Below are 24,059 nucleotides of genomic sequence, written 5' to 3'. Positions count from 1 at the left end.
GATTTTTTCCTATTGACATAGAATGTAAGTTGTCTACCTCTCAAATTGGTTCTTGATGTGTCTCCATACCATTTGGGTACTCTATTTGAGCCAACAGTAGAAATAATACAGAAGTGTGGCCAACTGCACAAGTCTTGGAATCCGATTACTACAGTTTGGACCTGGGCTTACTTAGCATGAAAATAAACTTGCATATAATGATGCCCATTGGGGATACTGTTAGAAGTGTTCAGACATCTTTGTAAATATTTCTTATTTCATTACATGTAAATAGCTTCAATGTGAAGATACCACATAGTTTATAGACCACCAAGAAAGAAGCATTAATTAGTAATTATAATCTTGTACCAGATATAAGATGCCAGTCAATCAGAAATATAACAAAGTTGGAAAAAAATTAGTGGCTTAAAGTCAATGAAACTCTGGCTTCTTTCTACTGCTGGCCAAACCCCTAAGGTTTTGCTGAATCCAGTAAAACATGATATAATAAGGAAGAAAAAAAAAAGGAAGAAAGCTCCATAGCTTTAGCCAGCATCATTAGCCATCACTGCTTGCTTTCCTACATTCCAATGTCATGCTGTGTTCAGCCTCTCCTGGTCAGTTTTCAAGGCTTCTCAGCATGTTGTTAGCCACATGGTGACAAGCTTGCCATTGGACATACAGCAGATAATTAGGCAAAGTGTGTGTGTGGATCAATTTTGAAATAAACTTACAGTTCACACACACACACACACACACACACACACACACACACACACACACATCTTGTGATCAAAATTGCTATTACCAACAACAGGAGCACACAGAACAAAGACTGTGTTGTGTAAAAAGAGCTGTTTTCCCAATCGACATCTCCACCTGATCTATCAGCACCACAGCCTTACTTCCAAACAGTTCCTCTCAGAAAATAGACAGTTATTATCTTTAGAACACACAGAAGTGAATACATTTTTAATGCAGACCTGTTAGAATTAACTCAAAAGTGCCTACTGATTAAACTCCCGGTGTGGCCTTTACAAGGAAGATGGACCTGACAGTTACCAATCTGAGAAGATGCTTTCTTTGGGCCATAGTTAAGAAACAACCTCACCAACTAAGATGTAAAGGAAGAGAGAATCCCTTCCCAACTGACTTTTATTCTGTATCTTGTAAACAAATGTAGCAGGACACAAAGACACAGCAGCTCATCTTAGAAGCACTATCCGAAATCGGAGTATTGATCTGTGCCGAGGCTTTCATTCCTGCTGAACCCATGCAGATATCAAGACCTCAAAATGCAGCCAATTTGCCAAGCTTCAGAGCTCCATTCTGTTTAGACTTTTCAAGTTGTTATTCCTAAACTCACTTAAAAAAAATCATTGTTTTCTTAACATCCTCAAACACGGTGTGTTCTAAGCCTGTGCAGTTTATTCTGTGAGCCCTCCTCACCCCAGAGGAACCTCACATCACAAAGGTGTAGTTGTTCAATTTGCAGACCTTGCTCTCATATAAGTTTCCCTCTGCTGGTGGGCTTTTGTCCACTGCTGGACATGGTCTGGAGTGGCTTCCTACTTGCTCTCATGTGGAGCCCAAGGCTCTTAGGAAGCAATTAATCCTAACATGTCTGTAGTTCCCGGGGAAGCTTTAACACCAAGAGAACTACAGCAAGAACTGAAAGAGATAGCATTTTTAAGTTTTGTTGCAGTTTTAAAATGAAGTTGATATTTTATAGCCAGAATGTAAGTGAAGGTTGGGAGAAGCAAGAGACCAACCAGCTAAGGGGAGGGCATGGGAGTCCAAAAACTGTTCTGTGTTGTTAAAACCCAGAAAAGATGACTTCATTTTGACTTGGTTTCCTCTTATTTGAAATGAGATTATGCTAGTCCTTTTTAGGATGTAATGAAGACGAACTGATATTGGCACCTGGCCTCTCACCCTCTGTTTTCAGGGCAGAAATGGTCCTTGATACTGTGGGTTCATCACACATGCCCAACGTGTGAGTTACTTCATAACACTGATTTTTTTCCTCACAACTTATTTTGCTTTTCAGCATATTCCCTTTTCGTTCTTCCAAAAGGGAGTTCTGTGGAATCAATTAGGCAAAGGGAAGAGAGACAGAGGATGGAGAGTAACTAAGGTGCCCTCAGAGTTCTTTGAATGTTTCATGTCTCCTTTCCAAAAAGGATATCTATATTAAAAAGTCCAAATCGATCTAGAAAATAATTCATATTTACTGATTTCTCAAAAACTATATTGGTATCTTTGCTATTGTCTAAGTCCCTTGGCACATAATCACAGATTGCAATTATTTGTTTTTTTTTTCTTTTGTTTGTTTGTTTATTTGTTTTAGAATAAAAAGGCTGTTTGAATAACTTCTGTTATTTGAAAAACATTTGCCGCAGTGCAACAAAGGTAAAAAAATGAGCTTAGTCCTGGATGAGTCTATAGTCTCCTAAGAAAGCAGGGAATTCCATACTATAAACACATAGTGGGGATAGGTAGAAGTAAAGATTGACTTCCCTGAGAGAATGAATACTACAATTGTAAGAATCCAGATCAAGAGAGATCCGCATGCAGAGGCATAGAGATGAGGCAAAGAATGACTTCAATGGACACTCGGCTATGATGTGACTGCAACTACTGTAACACAGTCATGTTGCTGTGAGGAACAAAAGTTGGTCACATACACTGAGGTTTTCACTCCAGGCTACTCAGTTATCACTGAGTATCCCAAAAGTGTTTTCACGTCATGGAAACTATTTCCGATTCCTGATCATAAAACAAGCTGCAGAAATATCTGAAGGACCCGATGATCAAATCTGTATTTCTGATTCCTCAGAGAAGTACATTGTAGGATAATTTTATTAATGATACAATTGCTGAGAGTCTGTTGTCCAAATGACAAGGATATCATAGCTTACTTATGTATTTATTTTCAAATTTAAAAGTGTCAGTAGGAGGCTTCTTTATAGTTGTTTTATTATACTTAGTTAATGCTAAACTGTGGTTGAGCATAGTATCGCGTTTGGGGAAAATTAAAGACAAGGATCTGAGCCTTGAGATCTTTCAAAGATTTATAGATCTGGCTTTGTCTTATTTTATAATCATCACAAAACCAGCAGTTGAAGTATTTGACTTTGACTAAAAATTTCATACATGCAACATATTCAAAACTTAATTATTTCTCACTTGTTCAATGTTAAAGCAGGCATTCATCTTACCCTCCAGCCAGAGGCTTTTTTATACCCTTGATACTTAATTCACTCTTTCTTCCCTTTGTCCCTAACCCTCTTTCTTTCTGTTCTTGCCAATTTAATTTTCATATTGTCCTCTTCATTTTAAATTATATAAGATTAATATAATAATAATAATATTTAGCCTCTCCACAAGGTAAATAGTACTTATGTGCCTAGCCATCTGGAAAATACATTGTACATAACAACTCTTTCAATTCATCCAGGAAGGTTCTATGAGTATACCATGTTACAAAAGAGGACACTGAACACAGGGAAGTAAAGTAACTTGCCCATAGTCACATCACTGTTACTAGGTCAAGCTACAATATAAACCACAAACTGCCTGATCTGGTGTCTGGATCACTTTGTGGCCTTAACAAACTATTGCCACTGCTGGCTCATTAGAGAAAGACTCATTCTTTACCATAGTTTAAGCTGGACCCACTTTTCTGGGGGTGGTCCCCTGGACAGAGATAAAATTCTTTTGAACAGGATTTCTTTTTTCTTAATGGGCCTTTATTGCTACTCTTAACAAGTACAAGGCCAGCCTAGGCTGTATAGACCCTGCCTCAGAAGCACCTCTCAGGAAAGTTAAATTAAAAAATAAACTAAACCAGCAGAACCCACCACACTCCATCCACACTCAACAACTTTCCTTGTAGCTACATGTAATAATTGTGAATGTCATTGAATACTGCCCAATAGGAAAGCAAAGGCAGAAAAAGATTGCTTAAAGGACTAGACGATGTAAAGACCGAATCTTGATTCTCAGATGAAGTGAGTAGTATTTACTTTTTTCTCATCTTGACATTTCCATGGTTGATTAAATCAACTGGCCTGTGAATCCTAAAGTTAAAAACATTTTCTTGTCAACAGCCTCCTTTCCACAAATGACAAGTCATAACCTGGCATCATTTATATAAGACCTAGGATCAAAGAACATCTTGTTCACTATAATAAATAAAGTCACATAGCACTACTAAAACGATATTATGTGATGCTTCCCCTTAGGATTTTAAAAACATTTGTCTATTCAAAAATCCCTCTTTATGTTTCAGTAAGTTAACTTCATACAAGAACCTCCCAGTGATTTGTAAAGATTAGAGTTTTAACTCTGTTGACAAATTCTGGAGTGTTTTGATGGTAGAGCACGCTGACTGGTTTTGCAGTTATTTCTTAAAGTTCTGTGTTAGTAGTTATGTTTGCTATAACACCAGCTTTTAGTTCCATGAAAGTGTGTCAAGTAGTACATGAGCTACTAAAGAAAAGACAAAAGCCCCAGGAGCAGGCCATTCAGCTGGGAGGCGCTTCAGTCTATATACTCTCACCCTGCATTTAGTTTACATGACTATTACAAAATAAGATCTAAGTGAATGTTACAGCTATCAGCTTACCCTTTTGGTTTCCCCTTGTGGAGTGCCCCTCCCTGGAAGGCTTTGTCTCCTCAGTGCTGTCTCTACCCAGAGAGCAGAAATACTGCAATGACTTAGGAAGTATAATTAGTGTAGTTAATGAGCGGTGACATGCTGCCTCCCTTTGAATTCAGAGAAGCTAGGGTGCTGACTCTGGGAAGGTGCAAATTTAACCCCCTCTTCATGTAATTCATTGATGTCCTTGTCATCAGGAAAATAAAAATTTCAGCCTAATGTTTGGTAATGGTGGATGTTACTGTGCAAGGGAGCATTGATTTCCTTGTGTCTTTCTTTTCTGTTCTTGCAATATTGATCCTGTCACAGCTCACAAGTTCTCCTATTATCTCAAAAATAAATAAAGAAATAAAGAAATAAATCCTGCAGACCTAGAAGCTGTAACTCAGGGGCACATAGGTTCCACTGTTGAGCTGTGGGTGAGGATCCAAGGATTTTTGTAGTCTAGTCTGCTTCTGTCACTTTGCTGGAGGGTGACGTTTCAGCTGCGTTTAGTGATATTGATGAGGTAACTCAGGAACTTTCACGTATTATATTATGTGACAGATGATGTTTTCTAAGTGTACTCCCTAGATAAGGAAAGGAAAATATTTCTGGGGAAAACACAATGGAGATCTTAAAGTCATACTAACTTGCTTTGTCTTCTGTGTAAGAACTCAGATTTGTAAACTGAACAGGAAATGTGTTTCTTCAAAAAGTTCTGCTAAAACAAGTGATTTTAAGTTTTTAAAATATTTATGAAATGCATTTTGTTGTTATGAATATATACACCACATGCATGCAAGTGTCCACAGGCTTCAGAAGAGGACATTGGATACTCTGCAGTGGATGGTTATGAGCTATACTATAGGAGCTGGAAACTTAACCTGGATTTCCTATAAGAGCAACATGTGCTCTTAACTGCTCATGCGTTCCTATTGCCCCAAAGAAGGTGCTTTTTATTAGTACGAAGGAACATAAATCAAGGAAGTTACAAGAGAAAAATCAATTTATGTGATACATTGGTTGTGTTTTGTTTTGTTTTTGTTTTGGGACAAGGTAATACTCTGTACCCCAAGCTGCCCTTGAACTAGTGGCTCTGAAAGCTATTGGATATAGAAGTAAACTCTTGCTCAATCCACTAGTAGCTTAGCTTTCACATACCAGCAGTTCCAGTATTTTCTCCAGCTTTATCATTAAAATATTTGAATGAAAAGACTTCATCTGTCCTTGGTATCATTTGCTCTTGAAAGAGTTATAGCCTTTTTGCATTTGATCTATAATTATTGCCACAACTAGCCACAGTGTCACAGAACAAGGACTACAATTTTTGTTAGAAATAGATCAACTCTGTGAAGTGAGGCTGCTCATTTTTTTCACATATCACACAGAACAAGGAAGACCAATTTGAAAACTATTAGTTATTTTTTTTATAACTAATCATAAGAACATTATTACTAGCCTTTGTGCTTTGTGAGAGTAACATCCAGATGCTCTCCTAAATCCAGGATTGTACTGGCTTCTTCGAATGTGCTTGCACTTTGCTAGATTCTAGGGAGGACTGTGAATAATGTATACAACCCTGACCCTTGAATCCAGCATCTAATGGTCTCTTTAGGTTTTAGTTTCTGTTTTTTTGTTTTTTGGTTTATTTGTTTTGTTTTGTTATGTTTTCAAAAGAAACTTTAGTTCTGCCACAATTTTGTTAGGTTTCAAATACAATGTAGCTGTGAGGTTTCCTTTGCTGTAATTAGACTTGGATTTTGTTTATTATATTTCTTATATTCACTGGTTAGGTGTGACATCACCCCCCCAAGCATTTAGGAAGGTCGGAGGTTTAGTGCAGTTAGAGTAGGAGCTGTTCTTCAATGTCTGTATTTGCTCATTCCATGAACAGAAAAATAAGTGCTTCAGACTTCTATGCTTTTGAAGCTGCCTCAGAGAAATTCATTTCCCCCCTCATGTTCTGTTGCTTGAGCGTATGTAAAATGAGATTAGGGAACATTTGTTCTTTATTATGTCTCCCTGGCAGAAAGGCTTAATGCTTCTGTAGACTGTGAGAGCAGTTAAGAAGCATGGCATTGTATGCTCCACTTTCAACCAAATTTCCCCAGCTGGATAAAATTCAGGGCTACAGAGAGAAATCTGGGTACCACTACAGTATCATATAGATCTTTTTATGTTCTGCTCAATCTCCAAGTTACTGGTTAATGTGCTCTGATTGTTTTTGATATCTATTGTCAAAAAAGAGGATTTGTCTTTCAGAGCATAACATGTATGTCCATTTCTTTGCCCACATTGCTTTTTGTAATGGTTAGCCTCCTTGTGCTATTTTGTTTTTTGTTTGTTTGTTTGTTTTTGCTATCATGTTGTATTTTAGAATGCATCTTCCACTTAGAGTTCATCATATTCAGCATAGTAAAAGCAGACTATCTCCTCTCTAAAATATCTCTTAAAAAGCAATATATGTTTAAAATAAAGTCAAATATTTTCCAGAGTGAAGTTCTGATTTGCTTTTAATTATTGATATGCTAATAGAATTTTTTATTCTGTGAAAGGCATCCATGTCACAATGATATTAGGAGTGATTAAACAGAGATATGTAAATTTCCAAGGAAGTTTATGATTGTTCAGTTATGCCCAACACTGGATCTGAAAAGAAGCATTTCTAGTCTTTCAACATATTCTTGGCCTTGTTCACTGTACAAATTTGAGGCAAGTTTAGCCAATGAGTTACCTTTAGTTGTATTAATAATTGATGTTGAAAAAAATGATATCTGTCTGAGTGGATGAGGAGACATCCTAAAGCCTCTTCTACTCCTTCCCTGTCAGGCTCACACTGTTTTATGACTTGATGTATGAAAATCACATACATTTATGCTATTTGATTCTAGCTACACTGAGGTAGCTATTTCAAAGATGGTCAACTATTTTTCTACATGAGATCTTATCATGGAATTGAAGAAATAAAGATGAGTCAAATGGAAAGCTTTTTAGTGGAACATGGCAGTTCCACTCAGGAGCCAAGCACAGGATACTTGTCATTTTGAAGTCAGCCAGGACTACATGGAGAATCCCAGACCAATGTAGACTATATTGTAGGCACTTTATTACACATAAACAAAGAATAAGTTATAATGATAAAGTTAAACAATTTTGAGATATGAATACTAGGCTATATTTAGCCTAGTCACAGGGATAATGTTAGATGTTATATATAAAGCAAATGCTTGAGAATCTTCTCACTTTTCAATTTAAGAGTATACTAGGAGTGCAGTGTACACCTTTAATCCCAGCACTCTGAGGCAGTCAGGAGGATGAGTTTGAGGCCAGCCTGGTCTAAAGAGTGAGTTCCAGGACAGACTCCAAAAACTGTCTTGAAAAAGAAAAAACAAAAAACGAAGCAAACAAACAAACAAACAAAAAAACAAAGGAACTGGGAATGTGGGATTGGTATGAACCCTTTAAAAAAAAGGAAAGATGTACAAAAACAGAAATTATTAAAAATTTTTGTCTAGGCAAGGAACATTGCAGTGTGAAGCCAGAACTGAGAACTCCCAACAGGGAGAGTGATAAATAACCAAGGGTTGAAATTCAGGATTATTTATCATGCCTGATTATAACTATCACACTTAATAGTGAGTGAGATGCACCATGAAGGGCACAGCATGGCAATCCCTGACTTTAAAGGACTTTAACTGAGTATAAGTAGTGTGATACCATCAAACAAGGATGATTGAAAATGCATTCTCCTGAAGAATTTGGCAAGCCATTTCAGAGACAGCCAGTTCTATGATCACATTTATTTTAAGCTGTGTTTAAATTTCAGGTGTTTCTCCTATATCATATTTGCACACATAAATGAAGCAGTTGTGTTTTTTTGTTTAATGGGCACTACACTCTCTTGGTAGGAGCCTGTTTCACTGGCAGCTTACATTTTAAACATGTAGACATGCCTCCCACGATAGAGTACAGAAACCCCATATAGGACTACAATACAGGATGACAACTGTCACAATTTCTTTGTATTCAGATTCATTAAACTATGGTTATATGAAGCAACTTGGTTCTTTGTTAATGACAGATTTATTGAAGGCAAGCTTTCAGCAGGCTTGTTTCAGAAATCCTTTTAAAGTGCTATTCATTAAACCATTAAACTGATCATTAAAGCTGTTAGTGCAGACTGTTAGTCGTGAGTTATTGGTCTCTCCATTCTCAGTGGTCTCTGCCAATACCATTCTATCCTGTGCTCCATTATTCCTCTTCATACTAAGGAGTGAGTGTACATCAGCTCCTGTTCTTCTCGCGGAATTTCCTGTGTGTGTGAGAGAGGCAAAAAACAAGACAGTAGCTCTATTGTGTGGATAGAAATGTATCTTTTTTTTCCCTAAATTATACAGGGTAAAGATTGTGCTAAAGATCTCATGCTTTTTTTTTTTTTTTTTTTTCCTATTGGATTTAAAGAAAATAAAAAAAAACACTTTACTAAACATCTCGCCATGGGGAAAGCTGTAGTTTTGTCTTTCATTACCACAGAATTTTTGGAAATGAAATGACTGTGGTATGGGTATATCATTAGACCAAAACTGGCAGAGACATCTGGAGTTAATCTATTTCCTTACTGTTCACAATTTCTAAATAAAAATTAAGATTCATGATAGCAAATTTATAATTTGTGTATACATTAGAGGGTCCTGATTAAGATCTCAGACTTCAAAGTCAAAACTCACAGTGCGACCCATGAAAAGTAGCATCAGGGTCCAAACCTGCATCTCCTTGTCAGCAATAGGAAGCAATATTTGCTTTTTTATTTTATGAATTAAGAAAGGTTTGGGTATAATGAGGGAAATAGACTCATTAATCCTCCTACTCAAATTAAGAATTTAAACTTCTTTTTTGAGTTGGAACGATGGCGCTAGTCCTGTGCTGGCTTTTCAGAACTCCTTCTTGATGGTAAATCTACACATGATGTGTCCTTCCTTAACCACAAAGTCCAGGTGAAAAACCTGTCTTAGATTGTATAAAATACCATCTCAAGTATTGAATATTAAAATCTGCTGCCTCTGTCTCTAATGAGACCAAGGAAATCAAATGTGTGGTATTTGGAAAGTGGCCTAAAACTCACTTTTCTTCTTATTTTGGAAATCAGTGAGATACTTCCAAATTCGAAACTAAAGAATTCAGGTGTACCATAAGGAAAATGGTTAAAAGATTAAGAAAGTCCTTACCCTAGTGATGAGTATTGTTGTCACTACTAGGTATCTATTGGAGTGTGTGTCTATATAAGTATGTAGTATATACCTTTTAGCCAAAATACGGTTTTGTTATCTTTTGAACCTCTAGTCACACTATATGTCTCTGTCAGTAGAAAAATAGCAATTTCGCTGGCTATATACTTGTCATACTGACTTACCAGCCTCCTATTATGTCAAGGTCATCCAAAATTCCTTTGGATAGAAATTATTCTTTGGTGTGTCTACTATTTAATTGTTTGGGGCAAACTTGTTTTTCACCTTCAAAACTGTAGATAGAATACAGTACAGTACAGCCTTTGGAAATCTGTGTGTGTATGCCTGTCTCAGTGTAAAGAAAACACACAGTTGGAAAAGCATTCGTCAGAGAGTAAAAAGAATTAACTCTAAGCCAGATCTTCAGACCAGGAAACAGCATTGCTGAGGTCATGTTCCTCTAGAACTTGATTCTTGGTTTTATAGCATAATAATTGGATTCTGGGATCATTTTCTTTCACAGTCACATAATCCCGAGAGCTTCCCAGATGTTTCTTCTTCCTCCTGACTCTCCACCTACTGTGTGTCTGTGATTTCCATGTTTTTTATCAGTTCTTTAGCATTTGTTTAGACATGTTGACACATGCAGTTTTAAAGATGCATGCCATATATATCCTCACAAGAACATCATATTCGAAAATGTGTAGTTGAATTGCTTACACGCTCAAACAGTAGAACAAGCCTGTGCTTCCGTTTCCATTTTACTAAGAGAAAGAAATATTAGGGCATACCTATTCTTCCAATGAGGACTGTGAATGCTAGAAAATCTTACATTAGGCACAAAAGACTAGAATGAGTTATCAAGGTATAAAATCAGTAGATTATCGCTGGCCTTTGTTCCTCAGGTGGACCTGTATCCAGACAGCTTATTCACTACCATGTTCCTTCTATACCATCCCCTTCTTCAAAAGAATGAAATGGTAGAGCTGACAAGATGACTTCGTAGGTAAAGGTGCTGGGGTGCTGGCTTCCAAGCCTGATGATGTGAATTCAATTCCCAAGACCCACACAGTAGAAGGGGAGTTGTCCTTAGGTCTCTACAAATAATCCACAGCATATACCCACCACATACAGACATACATGCACATACACACACACACACAAAAAAAAAAATAACTAAGAGTAAAAAAATTAAGGAAGGAAAAAGTAGTAATGTCAACAGGCTAAAATTTTGACTTTATGGAAAACAATAGAGGTTTGCTAAGAAGCACATGGTCTGTTCTGCTTGCACTCCTTTCTATGATGAGGAAAGAAAGGACACATGACACCTTAGAGTGTAAATACTCCCTAAAATACTCACACACATGAGGAGCAGTGACCGCCATGTGTGATTCTTTAATTTGAAGTATATGTGTAGTGCTGTGTCTTGTTTCTTGCCTGTAAAGGGTAATCACGGTAGGAGGTAGGAGTCAGTTTTGTGTGTGCCTTGCTCAAAAGGCACCTACTGAGAGCTTCATCTTCACCTGATAGTTACACATTTGGGCTTAAGAGTGTGGTGAGGAAATCTTTAAGGGATGGCTTGTAATTCTCTGTGTTCTGCTCAGGCAAGGACAAAACATCAATTACTCTTCTCAGTTTGGATACTGAATTTTTAGTTTTCTGATTCAGAAAACAAGGTATTGATTAAACATTAACAAAACTCTTATTTTTCAGTTTTGAAGTTCATTTCTTTGCATGAGAAGGGATAAATGATTTAACACAAAGCAAAACAATATGAAAAAAACACCTTCCTAATAAATGGCAAGCAAAAACAATATTGAAAGGCTAATACATATTTTGACTACAGGGTGCAAAATAAAACAAAATGATATTTAAAATCTCCTTAATACTTTCTATATTTATGAAGAATTAATACCATTGATTAGAGTTCACTAATGTCTTTTTACAAACCTCATTATGGTTTGTATCTGCTGTATTCCTTATAGTGCTGTTTGTTCCTTGCTCTAGCAATATCAGGAAACCAAGATATCCATTCATCAATTGCTCTTCCCTTTTACAATCTACTAATGTGCTGGTTCTATGAGTGAACAGGTCTGCATTATCAAGTGGAAAGGGGAAAGTAAGCAATACATGTAGCTACTTATCTCTGTTTTGTTATTTCTGCTGAAAAGTAGATTAGGTTCCAAACGATAGTGTTGGACATATTGTTACATGATAAGTAGAGGGACAGAAAAATGAATTGCTTTGAGGTAATAATTCCACCTGGGTGCAGATACAGTTGGCATGGTGTGGGGGACTGTTCTGACCCCACTCAATGCATTCATGTAGGAGAGATAAGATGTGATACTTTTCAGTTATAACTTTTCAACAAGATGCTTTCTTTGCCTTCATCCTGAAGGACTGTTACAGATTCATCAGTATTGGCAAACAAGGATTACCCTTTTTATTTGGCACCACTCAGTACCAAAACCTGGTGGCCTGGAACTTCAGGAAAGGGGAGATTCATATGTAAATTAGTTTAATGTTGAACAAGGATTATATTTAATAGATGATTGTTTTGTAGCAGAACACAACTATCACTCTCCAATGTTACTGAGAATGTAGAACCTATTTTAATTAAAAAATTCCATAGTCTTTGAATTGATTGCTGATCAAGTGGCTTCTTTCTATAAACCTTTATGGTCACATTTTATTAAGTCAGCCTCTTTACTTTGAGAAGATTAAGTAATTAAATAATTTCTAACAGAATTTTTCTGCCTGAAAGCTGTCTACAAGTCATTTAATTCTTTTTGCATTTCCAAATGTCATGAGAGATACTGGTGTGTAAACTGTGTTCCTGAAATTCTTGTCTATTACAAAGTCTTTATGAACAAACTGTAAATTCTCCACCCACTCAACTTATTAGTTAGTCCAGGCTGGCCTCCCAAGTGTTGGATCAATGGTAGGTTACTACACCCAGATGTCTATCCCTTGTTGCTCATTCATTTTATTAAGAGATAATAACTAGCAATCTTAATAAACTGATTAAAACAAGTCCCTGGTCTCATCCCTCTAAAACATGGCTGTCAGGGACAAGAATGTCTTTCTTCTGTTTTTGGCCACCTCAGGAACATGTTGGTCAACAACTCTGGAATATTTAATTTCTAGATCTTACAGTTATGTTTCTTTCAAACTCTTAATTTGGAGAGATCTCCCCCCGAAATTGATATTTCTTACAATCATGCATAAAAGAGCTGATTCCAGTTCCAGAGTATGCATTGCATTGCCTTAGAACAGTAAGGACTAGTCAGGGCTTTTGGTACTGCTTTCATTTTGCTGGCTCCATGACCTGTTAAGATTGTTTAAAACCACTTCTAAGAGTAGAGCCACGTAGGAAAAGTGACTTCTCTGTATTTCTGTGTCAGTGTAGGGGAAAGTGTTGACAAGAAAGTCACCTCAATAACACATAGCTGAGTGTCTTTTTAGGGGCATAGTTATCCTTTCTACTTCCTCCACATACCATAATTCTAAAAATATATAAGAATAAGTAATTCTTTCTACATAAAGTTTTATGTTCATTACAAACAGTGCTCTAAATTCCAAATCTAACCATTAGACAATGTAAATCCTCGATGCAATTCTGTTACCCAAAGGCAAAATTGTTCATGAAGAAATGTCTGCCTGAAACACTTTTTTACTACATTGTACAAGTGTGGTACATTTATAAAATTTTATAGATTGTATACATCTCATCTTCAGTTCAAGGAAGAATGCTTCTATGTCCATTAAATTAATACTAGTGATCTAGAAAACTCCAATTTCAATTCTTCACACTCTCATCGTAGCCTGTATCAGAGATACTGTTACAGGAAAAGGTTCCACAAGAGCTGATAACTAACTGGATAAAAACAGCAAAAAGAAAATGAGGGCACAAACCTGACATGTGGGTGAAGGAAACGGCAAGAGGAAAGGAATACAGAGGGAAGAGGGTAACTCAAGTTATTTAACTTGCAACAGCGAAGCAGAGCTGAAAGCATCAGGTCACCCTTGTCTTTCAGACACTGTTCCTAGTTTCCACGTCATCTCAAGTTCTGGCTTATGAGGAATTGTTAGCTTCAACTAAATGCATGTTCTTTTCTTGGAAGAATGTTCTCCTGTCAATTGCTAACTGTGGAAAATATAGCCCTTTCTAGCTATGTAAGCATGTGTTTTGTTCACATGGATATATACATCAATTTACCATTTTCACATGGGATGGGGAGAAAATAGGGATGGGGAGAAAATACATATAAACATAAATGAAAAGGAGAAACTGCCTTCTGCAAAATTTAACAGTCAGCTCCAGGCTGCTCTTCTAACCTCAAAGGGGACATAAGAGTGCCAGAGCATGAGCCACACTATGGAAGAGCCAGCAAAACTATGTGGAAAGATGGGATTTCTCCAGAAGTTAAGGTCACTGAAAGTTCAGTTACAGTTAAAAAAATAAAAGGTCTGGCCCCTAGTTTGACTAGCAACATATTTGGTCTAGTTCTCCTATATAATTAAATTTTGTTATTTTTTTTTACAAACACACACACTCACACACAGAGAGAGAGAGAGAGAGAGAGAGAGAGAGAGAGAGAGAGAGAGAGAGAGAGAGAGAGAGAAAGAGAGAAAGCCAGGATGAATCTGTTTTTGTGGTGGCTCTTTGATGAGTCTCTAAAGGAATATTTTGAGGTTTTTCTCTTGGTTAATGTGGAGGATGAAATGTAATACTGAGTCCTTGTGATTATGGATTGTGTGGTGTTTTGAAAATGGAAATTATATTTTTCTTTTGGCCCAAAGGCTGGATTTTAGAAAACCACTAAAGAATGTTGTTTTAAAGTGATGACCTCAGCAGTAGGGGAAAAAAAGGTCATGTCCACGGAATGTCACTCAAGGACTATAATCTGTTGTGCTAATGTATGAGGATTCTGTCCTGTGCTTAGAATCACAAACAGAGGTCAGCAGTTCTTCCAGAGTTTTGGTTCCAAATTTCTGTGCATTGTATTTAAGAACTAGCAGAACTAGCAGAGGGGTGGGTATGAAATCACCAAGTAAACTTTGGCTCCCCTAGAGAGGAAGTACAGCAAATTTGACCTTTCTACCTAGTAGCTATTTCATTATAAACAAAGCATCTACCTTTTGGACACCTCACTCATTACATTGAGAGAACCATGATACCCACACCCAGGATTTTTATTTAAAATTAAATGAGTTATCACAGCAAATGTTATCATAGCTTTTAGATGGACACACATCTTTATTGTGGCTTTGTGATGAAAATATAGTATGCAATTGGAAATTTATGTGTTAGATGTCCTTTATTCTTAGACTTACAAAGTTCTAGTGAAACAAAACAATTTTAGACATTAAGAGCAAGTATTTCATGTTAGCAAATGTCTGCTTGAGACTGCCATTCTTCTTTGAATTATGCACAAGGAACAATTCCTTGCATCTATTCCAACCCATCCCAGAAGCAACTGAGTTGAAAGTCTGTTAGCATTAAAATGATTTTTTTTTGAAATTATGGTGAGGAGGGGCAATCTACCTAGTTCTTTGTGTCCAGACAGGGATGTGAAACCCTTTGGCATCTTAATAAAGCTGTTGTTACCATATAGCATACATTTGGGTTGTGGGGTTGAAAGGCCTATTTACTTGATGGAGAAATAAATTATAAATAGAATGAAAAAATTTTACTTATGAATCTGTGACCATATAGTATACAGATTTCATACAGTTTATAAAATATAAAAACCCATTAATCAACTTTTAGTTAAAGAAGTCTGCCCGCTGTACTTCTGGCTCTCAGAGCTCTGCAGAAACGGGAAGAAACCTAGGCAGCACTGTAGCTGAGGAAGGTGAAGATGGGTGCTTCTGAGTGATAAAAATGTGTCAACATTACAAAGAAGCTTGTTTGACAGACACTGACAATGATGGGAGAATTGAACAGAAAAGAACACACAAGTGTTATAAGTGGTTTTCCTGGCCCAAAGGGGAAAAAGAATCAGTGAGTCCACTGGATGGAAGGATGCTAATTTAAAAACATTCTAATGACCTCATCTTAATTTCTAATAGGAAGTTACATGGTTAGGGTGGGCCAGCTAAATATCTGAGGTTGAAGTAGAAATCACATTCCCTATCAGCCAGCATCTACGCTGTTCTTTGTCCATGCTGGCCATGATATTCACCCATAAGAGAATGCAACATGAGAGGCCAGAGAACACAGAAACAAAGCTCCTGTATCATCATCAGCACCAAGAAAGGAGAAAAAACTAGGAAGGAGGGCTTCTGTTATTTATGATTTCTTTGCCTTTCTTATGTGGATAATGGAAAGGTGATTTTCAAAGCACTTTTCTGTTTTCTTTTTCTTTCTTTTTTAAGTATAAAAGATGTTTGTATACCTCACCGACTCTCTGTACTTATTCTTTGCTGAGTTTACTGCTCTCAGCATTCTGACAAGCTCCAAAAATAATGACCTGTGCTGTGTGTTGTTAAATGTTCAGTCAGACAGATAGATACAGATGGATGAGTGCTGAGCTGCACAAAGGCAAGTCAGCATTATTTAATCAATGTTTGTTTGATCCGTGTAAAACAAGTATAAATGTAAGCTGCGTCCCATCTGTCCTATCATCCATGTGAAGCCAACCTCATTTTTAAAACTTGATTTCTTATGTAATTGTCCCAGAATGACACGGGATGATAAGTTGGGAGGTAAGGATGGTGGTGTTTAGCTATGTTTCCTGTCTTGGGTTTCTTCATTTTGCAGTGCCATTCTGGACAATTAGGCAGCTTTGTGCTGCTTAGTAACTACCAAGCAGTAGTTAACAGTGAGCTGTTGATTCCCTGGCCTACATTTGGAAGTGTCTGAGTCGCTCCTGCAAGTTTAACCAGCTTACATCTTACCACTTAGCACACTGCCTGTCAGAAAAGGCCTTCAGCAGCCAGATTTACTGACTCAGTCTTTCCTTCCACTTCCTCATCTGCCAAACAGGGGTTGGAGAGCTATCTCCTAAGTGTAAAGAAAATTAAATTATACTGATTGTGAAGCATAATGACTTGGTATCTATTACAATTCTCCTGTATGTTCTAGATTTCCTTCTCATAGACTACAGCTTGTTCCTGCACTCTCACGTTTTAAAACTCTTCAAAAAAAAAAAAAATTAAGCAATTTAAGCCTGAAAGTAGTTTTGTGATCACTGTTAAGTTACCTACAAACTTCATTTTATATCCACAGTGCACATGATGTAGATTGTTTTTGCTTGAACTATGACATTTAAAAAAAAAAGTTGAAAATTAGAAAATGTAAGAAAAAAACTCAGGGATAAAAGGAGGCAAACTTGGTAAATGTGATGATACACAGAAACAATATTATAAGCAGAAAAACACCCCAATCTTTCTGTAGAGACGAAAGTTGTCTTTCTGACTGTGATGTATTACTGGCTTCCATCCTTGCTGTCACTGCCAGCTGTTTGGATTGCACAAATTGCCCTGTTATTGCCATGGTATGTTATAAAGAAACAGATAAAATCTTAAATGTCCCTTATGATAGGAGCAAATAGGCAGAGAATCAGAAGCAAAGCCTGTCTGTGCCCAGCAGAGCCCGGGGAAGGCCAGTCACCTGAATATGTGTGCAGGGTGCAGCTCCTTAGACTGTGTGTGTACAGGTCTAGCTCCTAAGACTGAGAAAGGGTACTCAAGTCAGCTGAAACTGTGTACAGGGTCCAGAAGGAAAGACTAGGAAGAATATTCCAGGCAAATTATGTTCATAGCACCAGAAGGAATATTGAGCTAAAATGACTTGTCAACGTCAGCAGCAGAGAAAGAAATAGAAAAGAAAAATACAGCCCTGCTGTTCTAATATTAACTGGACTTCTGTATTGACACTTTTCATTTGGATCACTATTGGTGATTGTTAATGTCTCTTATGATGTTGGTCAGTATATGCTATGTAGATTATGCTTCACAGCTAAAATCATCCTCATGAAGTGTAGCTTTGGAATTTCTTTAAAAACCATGTCCATGCCTTGTGATAAATGCCTTAATTCTGTGCTTTTCAGTCTTGACTTTGTGCACTGTTTTTCTTTTATAGTCAATTGACCCTGGCCAGCAGTTCACATGGGAACACTCAAACTTGGAAGTAAACAAACCAAAGAACAGATATGCAAATGTCATTGCATATGATCACTCTAGGGTTCTCTTATCAGCAATAGAAGGTAAGAAAATACATATATTACTCAAACTGTTGTTTTCTCGGATTTAAATATTTGCATGGAAAAGTAGGATTGTTAGCCATCTGTGAAAACATTTACCTCAAAACCAGGCATGGTTTATTGGCATCTTTTCTTTCTTTCAAAACTGAATTACTCACAAGAATGTCTTATCATTGCTGCCATCACAGAAGCTTCCCTCCATGAAGACTTGATAATATACTGATGTTTTTATGTGGGAAGCAATGCCCAACTTACCTATGACTGTTAATTGTTAGGAGTGAACTGATGATTGTCAAAAGAGACCTGTGCACTATTTATTTATTTTAAAAGCAAGGTGAAAGGTGTCTGTGAATAAATCAAGATATCCTTACTGGAGATAGGGTAAAATTAGGAGTGAACAATTGATATGCTGATTAACAGAAACTAAGCAACTTAGGAATATGGAAGGTATGGAATCTGTGAACTGATTTGTAATCTGTCTCTCATGTTTGCAATGGAAGGTGCATCCCGGGGTGGGGGGGTTGATGAATTGGGAGAGTTGCTCCTCAGCAGACCCAGGAGGGTGCTTTCTGCTCCCCTCCTTCCAATAATCAATCCCTGCATGTACCACACTAAAACATCAGGGAATTCACTCCTGATAATCAGAATTTCAGTAGTCCTTTAGACTATAGAAAACCATTAGATTGAAAGACCTTACAAAATATTTTCTTCATGCCACCTAATCCTTTTCACATGTCATAACAGGCAACCTGAGCTACCACCTGTCACATACCACATTTGTCACCAGTGACTCTTTATGCTCAAAAGCTCTCTGTTTAATCTCTTGCAGTTGCTTTAAAAAATCATTGGATAGACGGGCTTCTGATTAATCCTCTCAGGAATTCACAATGCAAACACTCTCATGTACAGTGGTTCAAATGTATACTTTTTTTCCTTTTCTGCTTTTAAGAATCTATGGTAGTAACCACCTTATCTTATAGCTCCTAGCTTGAGTATATCTTGGTTTCAGACAATTGGACTATAGGGTAAAGCTGCTTGCCAAGGACCTGAGTTCAATTCCAGGATCCACATAATGGAAGGATGCAACTTGACTTCTGACCTTCACAATACTATGGCACACACCTGGATAGGCACACACACAAATCAAATATAAATTAAAATGTTAAAGCACTTTTCATAAGCATAAAAGTAACAATATATTAATTCCCAGTCTTTAGAGTAAAAGAAAAACATAAAAAATATGTTTTGTTTTTAATCATTTAAGTTAGCAAGCACCTGCAACCTGGCTTTGGCTCACATTGGCCTTGCATGGTACAGATGAATTGTAAAATTCTATCACATTAGTTTTGATGTTGGAAAGCATTGTAATATCTCTTTCTAGTGGCCAAAGACAGTAGTGTTCAAATGTTAACCTTCTTCTATCCTGACAAGACTGAGGAACTTATCAAAAATCACCAGTGACAGCTGAGGCAGGATTAAGTCATATTGGTAACTGGTTCGTTCTAAGTCCTATGGAGAAATTCAAGCTGGTGTTTGTGGATGGCTGAAAATAGCCTTTACATTTTAGCTCTACAAATCCATTTTTAAATGTAAAAGAAACAAATAGTAGTTTCTTATCTTTAAAATCATTACCACAATAAATTAGGAGCAAAACTAAATCACAGAATAAAAGAACAAAATCTGTCTTTTATTGGCCAAGTAAATATGGAAGTAACTAAATAAATAAGCAAGAGACTATAGTGAGCCACATGTCAACTTTTGCTTTCCTTGGTACTAAATCCCTGTACTCTTGATACTTTGCCATAATCTTCCCTAGCCTATTATTTGTCCCATCTTATAACAAAGGGTGTTGAGATGGTGTTGAGGGAGGGGGCGTGGCACTGATGCATTTATTATGACAGTTGGAAACTTATGTCCATTTTATTCTTAGGCCGTTTTTACAGTGCAGAAGCAGAGGCACTTGACTCAGACTAAAATCTGCCTTTTTATAACTCTGTGCCCACAGATACATCCTAAATCTAGAGCTGACCTAGAAATCAAAGTCTCTCAATGCTCGGTTATGCAAAAGGTTAGAAGAATTCAATTGAGATTTAAGGGCTAGATGGAGAGTTTTAATCTAGATTATAGCCATGAACATCATTTTATCTGAGATCAAGCCCTTCTAACCTGGAAGTACTCCAGGTGATAGTCATTCATTCTGTCTCATTCTTAGAGGGGAGAATGCTATGCATGAGAACTGCATAGTCAGGCACTAACTGAGGCTCCTTGGATGGTAGCTTGAACAACACAGATTGAAATAAAAATGGGAACTGACATTACTAATATCCCACACACACACACACACTTTTTTTGTGGGCTTTTTTTTTTTTTTTTTTTTGGTGTTTATATTTTCATTTGGTTGGTTGGTTGTTGTGGTTTTCTCTCTCTTCTTTTGGATTTTCGAGACAGGGTTTATCTGTATTGTTTTGTCTTGTAGACTGTCCTAGAACTTGCTCTGTAGACCAGGCTGTCCTCAAACTCATAGAAATCCACCTGCCTCTGCCTCCTGAGTGCTGGGATTACAGGTGTACCCCACCAATGTCCAGCTTGACATTACTCAATTTATAAAAGCTAATGTGCTCTATCTCAATGCGCATCTTGACATTACTCAGTTTATAAGCTAATGTGCTCTATCTCTTTAGGCTAACTGAAGTGACTGTGGTTGAGGGTTTTACTTACAACTGCTTTGTAATCATTTTTTCTGGTAGTGTTAGCTGCTCTTTTCATATGGTTTTGCAGAAGTTCTGCTTTAGAGAAGAAACAGAAATGGATGCAGTGACTTACATTGTCTTTATCTTGTTTAATAGTGTGAACTTTTCCATCCTTCCATTAATATCAGGGATCCTGTATAGTTCCAGCTGCTTCCTAAGCTGTTGGAATTGGGGGTGTTCTTGACATCTCCAGATCACTAATTAACCTGATTGAGGAAATGCAGAACAAATCCAGAGAGCAAAATTGTTGCACATCTGGTCAAAATAGGTGCAGAAACACAGGTGAATTTTGACAAGTCTGATAAGCTTCACTTACACAGGTGGTATGAGAAAATTGTGGTTCTCAAACAAGGGAAGTAACAGGAGCTAGTTTAATGACTTAAGTTAGATATTCTCAAAGACCAAATTGAAGCACAATTTTTTGTTTGTTTGTTTTTGTTTTGTTTTGTTTTGAACCTGTTTCTTTGTGCTCTGTAGACCAGGCTGGTCTCAACCACACACAGATCTTCCTGCCTCTGCCTCCTAAAAGCTGGAATTAAAGCCATGTGCCACCGCCACCTAGCTAAAGCTCATCTTTATGTACATATAACCACAAAATAAAATACATGTTAACTTTTATACAATGGGCAATGTATACTTTCATTAAAACAGAGAGAGAGAATAAGATGAAGAGCAAGAAACCAGACATTGAGGCATTAATTGTTCATATATCTTTGTAACTTTGACTCCTCTGAGATCAGTTTCCTCAATTACTACCTCTCTCTTTCATGGCTGGTGAGAATTAGATCTTCACAGCAGTTACTAGGTTAACCTACCTTAAAGATTAATGTGCTGCTATTACAAATATGTCACTTGATATTGACTAGTATGCAGTAGTTAGGAGAAAACTGAGCAGTCAAGAGAGGATAGCCCTACACTCCACAGAACCCAGCTCTGCTAATTCCTTCAACTACCTCAGATCACCAATGGTACTTTCCTAAAGCCTGGTCTTGTCTTTTTGCTCCCAAATCCTTTTAATTATTTGGCAATAGGCTTGGGACTAACTTAAGCACTATATTCCTAAGTTTATTTCCCAGGTTATGCTATAACTAACCCAAAATGTGTCTCAGCATAAAAAAAAATCTTCACTAATCCAAAAGCACTAGTCATAACCTTATAGAAGTACAGCCAAATGCATCACTACCTGACAGATTCTGTGGGTAATCTTTGCTTGGGTGCATTTTAAGGTATCCAGTGTTATTCATTTATTTTTTTTCTAAAACCCAGGAATAGTAGTTTGTGGCATGTTTCTATTACAATGTCTTATAATTAGCAAGAATTATTTATTACTATTCTAGGTAACACAAGTTTCTATTCTGAAACATAATTCATTTTCACTAGCATTAGCGCTAACTTTTCATCAGAAGTATTATAGTTAACAATTTACTTTAAGGCCCATATTGGCAAACACTTCTTCTTTTTTTTATAAAGCTGATGCCTAAATATAAGACAAAATGTTACTTTTTAGTGCAATCACAACAATTAGAACTTAGAGTGGGCCAGATTATCTAAGTGTTTATATGGAAACACCAGGTTATTGATTCCAGCTTTATTATCTATAGTGTTCAAATTATCCTGAAAAGCTCGTTATCATCTTTTTTCCAGAAGATAAATGGAAGCATGAAAAATACAAATATTAGTCTCAGAGCCTGCTCGGTGAATAATGGGCTTTTCACACAAGCATGAGGATTTGAGTTTTAATCCTCAGAACTAACGTGAAACCAGGCTTATCAGCTCATGTCTCTATTCTCAGAACTCCTGTGGCAAGACAGGAGGCAGAGACAGGAGATGCTCTAGGAATTCATGGCTGTGTTTGGGCTGGATATGTAGTCCATTGGAAAACAAGAACCTCTGCCTCAAACAAGGTAGAAGGTGAGGGTGACAATTGATACTTGAGGTTGTCCTCTGACCTATACTTGTACACAGTGACACATTCACACCTACTCTGTTTATCACACACACACAAAAATGCATGACCATCATACTCATAGGCATGAATGCATATTATATACAAAAAGATCACTTTTTAAAGGTGAGAGCTCTTTGTATTGTTGACAGTGAGGAATGGTAAAGCAGAAAAGCTAGCCAGACTTGAAGCTGCTGTTCTTAACAGCATCCCATGTGGACCAGTGCTGCCTTTGCAGTTGTGATGGTTTTGTCTGTACACACAGATTCATTTAAAATATAAAATACAGTTTTGGCTGAAATGACTGTCAAGAAATTTTGAAATACTAATGAGGAAACCTAAGTGCTAGAGGTTTCCAGTTTATTTTTTTAGACTCCAGACCAGGAATTTTTCCAAATAATAAACAGGTTATGAATGAATGTTTTTCAAGTGGATTTGTTATTAGCTTACTAACTCATTTTAAGATAGATAGGGAAGAACCTTGGATAAAGGCATGGGTTGAAAAGTAAGTCCCAGTCATGACCTTATCAGGCCACTTGTGTTGGTCAACAGGGAGTCTTCGGAAGAGCAGGGTCCCTTGCTGATTTGGTGTGAACATTAAGTCTGCCCAAAACAAAAAATAGCCACACTGTGTATTCCCACACTCATTTGAGGGTGTTTTGGGGGCACCCAAGTCCTAGCAAGTTCATTTTTCCATTTAGCAAACTTGACATAATGTGTTTGGTTCCATTTCTTCCAAAAACCAAGGGTTTATATGACCCTCCTGACATCTCTAAAATTTTCTAGAGTATTCTAAATTCTAAGATCAAAAGATACTGGTTAGGCAAGTAAATATTAAATCTTGGACATTACTATATTAGCATCTTAGAAAACATATTATTTTTTTAATATTTTAAAATTTAAATTAGAAACAAGCTTCTTTTACAAACCAATCCCAGTTCCCTCTCCCTCCCCTCCTCCTCCGCCCCCACTAACCCTCTATTCCATCTGCTTTCTGCTTCCCAAGGAGGATGAGGCCTTCCATGAGGGATCTTCAATGTCTGATATCTTTTGGAGCAGGGCCTCTGTCCTCCCCCATGTGTCTAGGCTGAGAGAGTATCCCTCTCTGTGGAATGGGCTTCCAAACTCCATTCATATAGTAGGGATAATTTCTGATCCACTACCAGAGGTTCCATAGATTACCCAGGCCTCCTAACTGACACCCATATTCAGGAGGTCTGGGATGGATAGTCCTATGCTGGCTTCCCAGCTATCACTCTGGAGTCCCCCTTGTTCAGGTCAGCTGTTTCTGTGGGGATTTTCAGC

General features: G+C 37.2%; 1 protein-coding gene across 35 annotated transcripts in view; it reads left to right on the top strand.

Moving 5' to 3' along the window:
• Ptprd (protein tyrosine phosphatase receptor type D) overlaps positions 1-24,059 on the top strand; it is a 462,643-nt gene that overhangs the window by 377,632 nt on the left and 60,952 nt on the right. For all 35 annotated transcript variants that reach the window (XM_051188096.1, XM_051188084.1, XM_051188083.1 and 32 more), the window contains one exon: positions 17,939-18,062. In XM_051188096.1, coding sequence (XP_051044053.1) covers positions 17,939-18,062 — 124 coding nt within the window. The remainder of the gene's footprint in view (positions 1-17,938; positions 18,063-24,059) is intronic.

The sequence above is a fragment of the Phodopus roborovskii genome, unplaced genomic scaffold (assembly GCF_943737965.1).
Source record: "Phodopus roborovskii unplaced genomic scaffold, PHOROB, whole genome shotgun sequence".
Lineage (NCBI taxonomy): Eukaryota > Metazoa > Chordata > Mammalia > Rodentia > Cricetidae > Phodopus > Phodopus roborovskii.
Note: the sequence above shows the minus strand (reverse complement) of the source record. Positions and strands in the feature narration are given on the sequence as shown.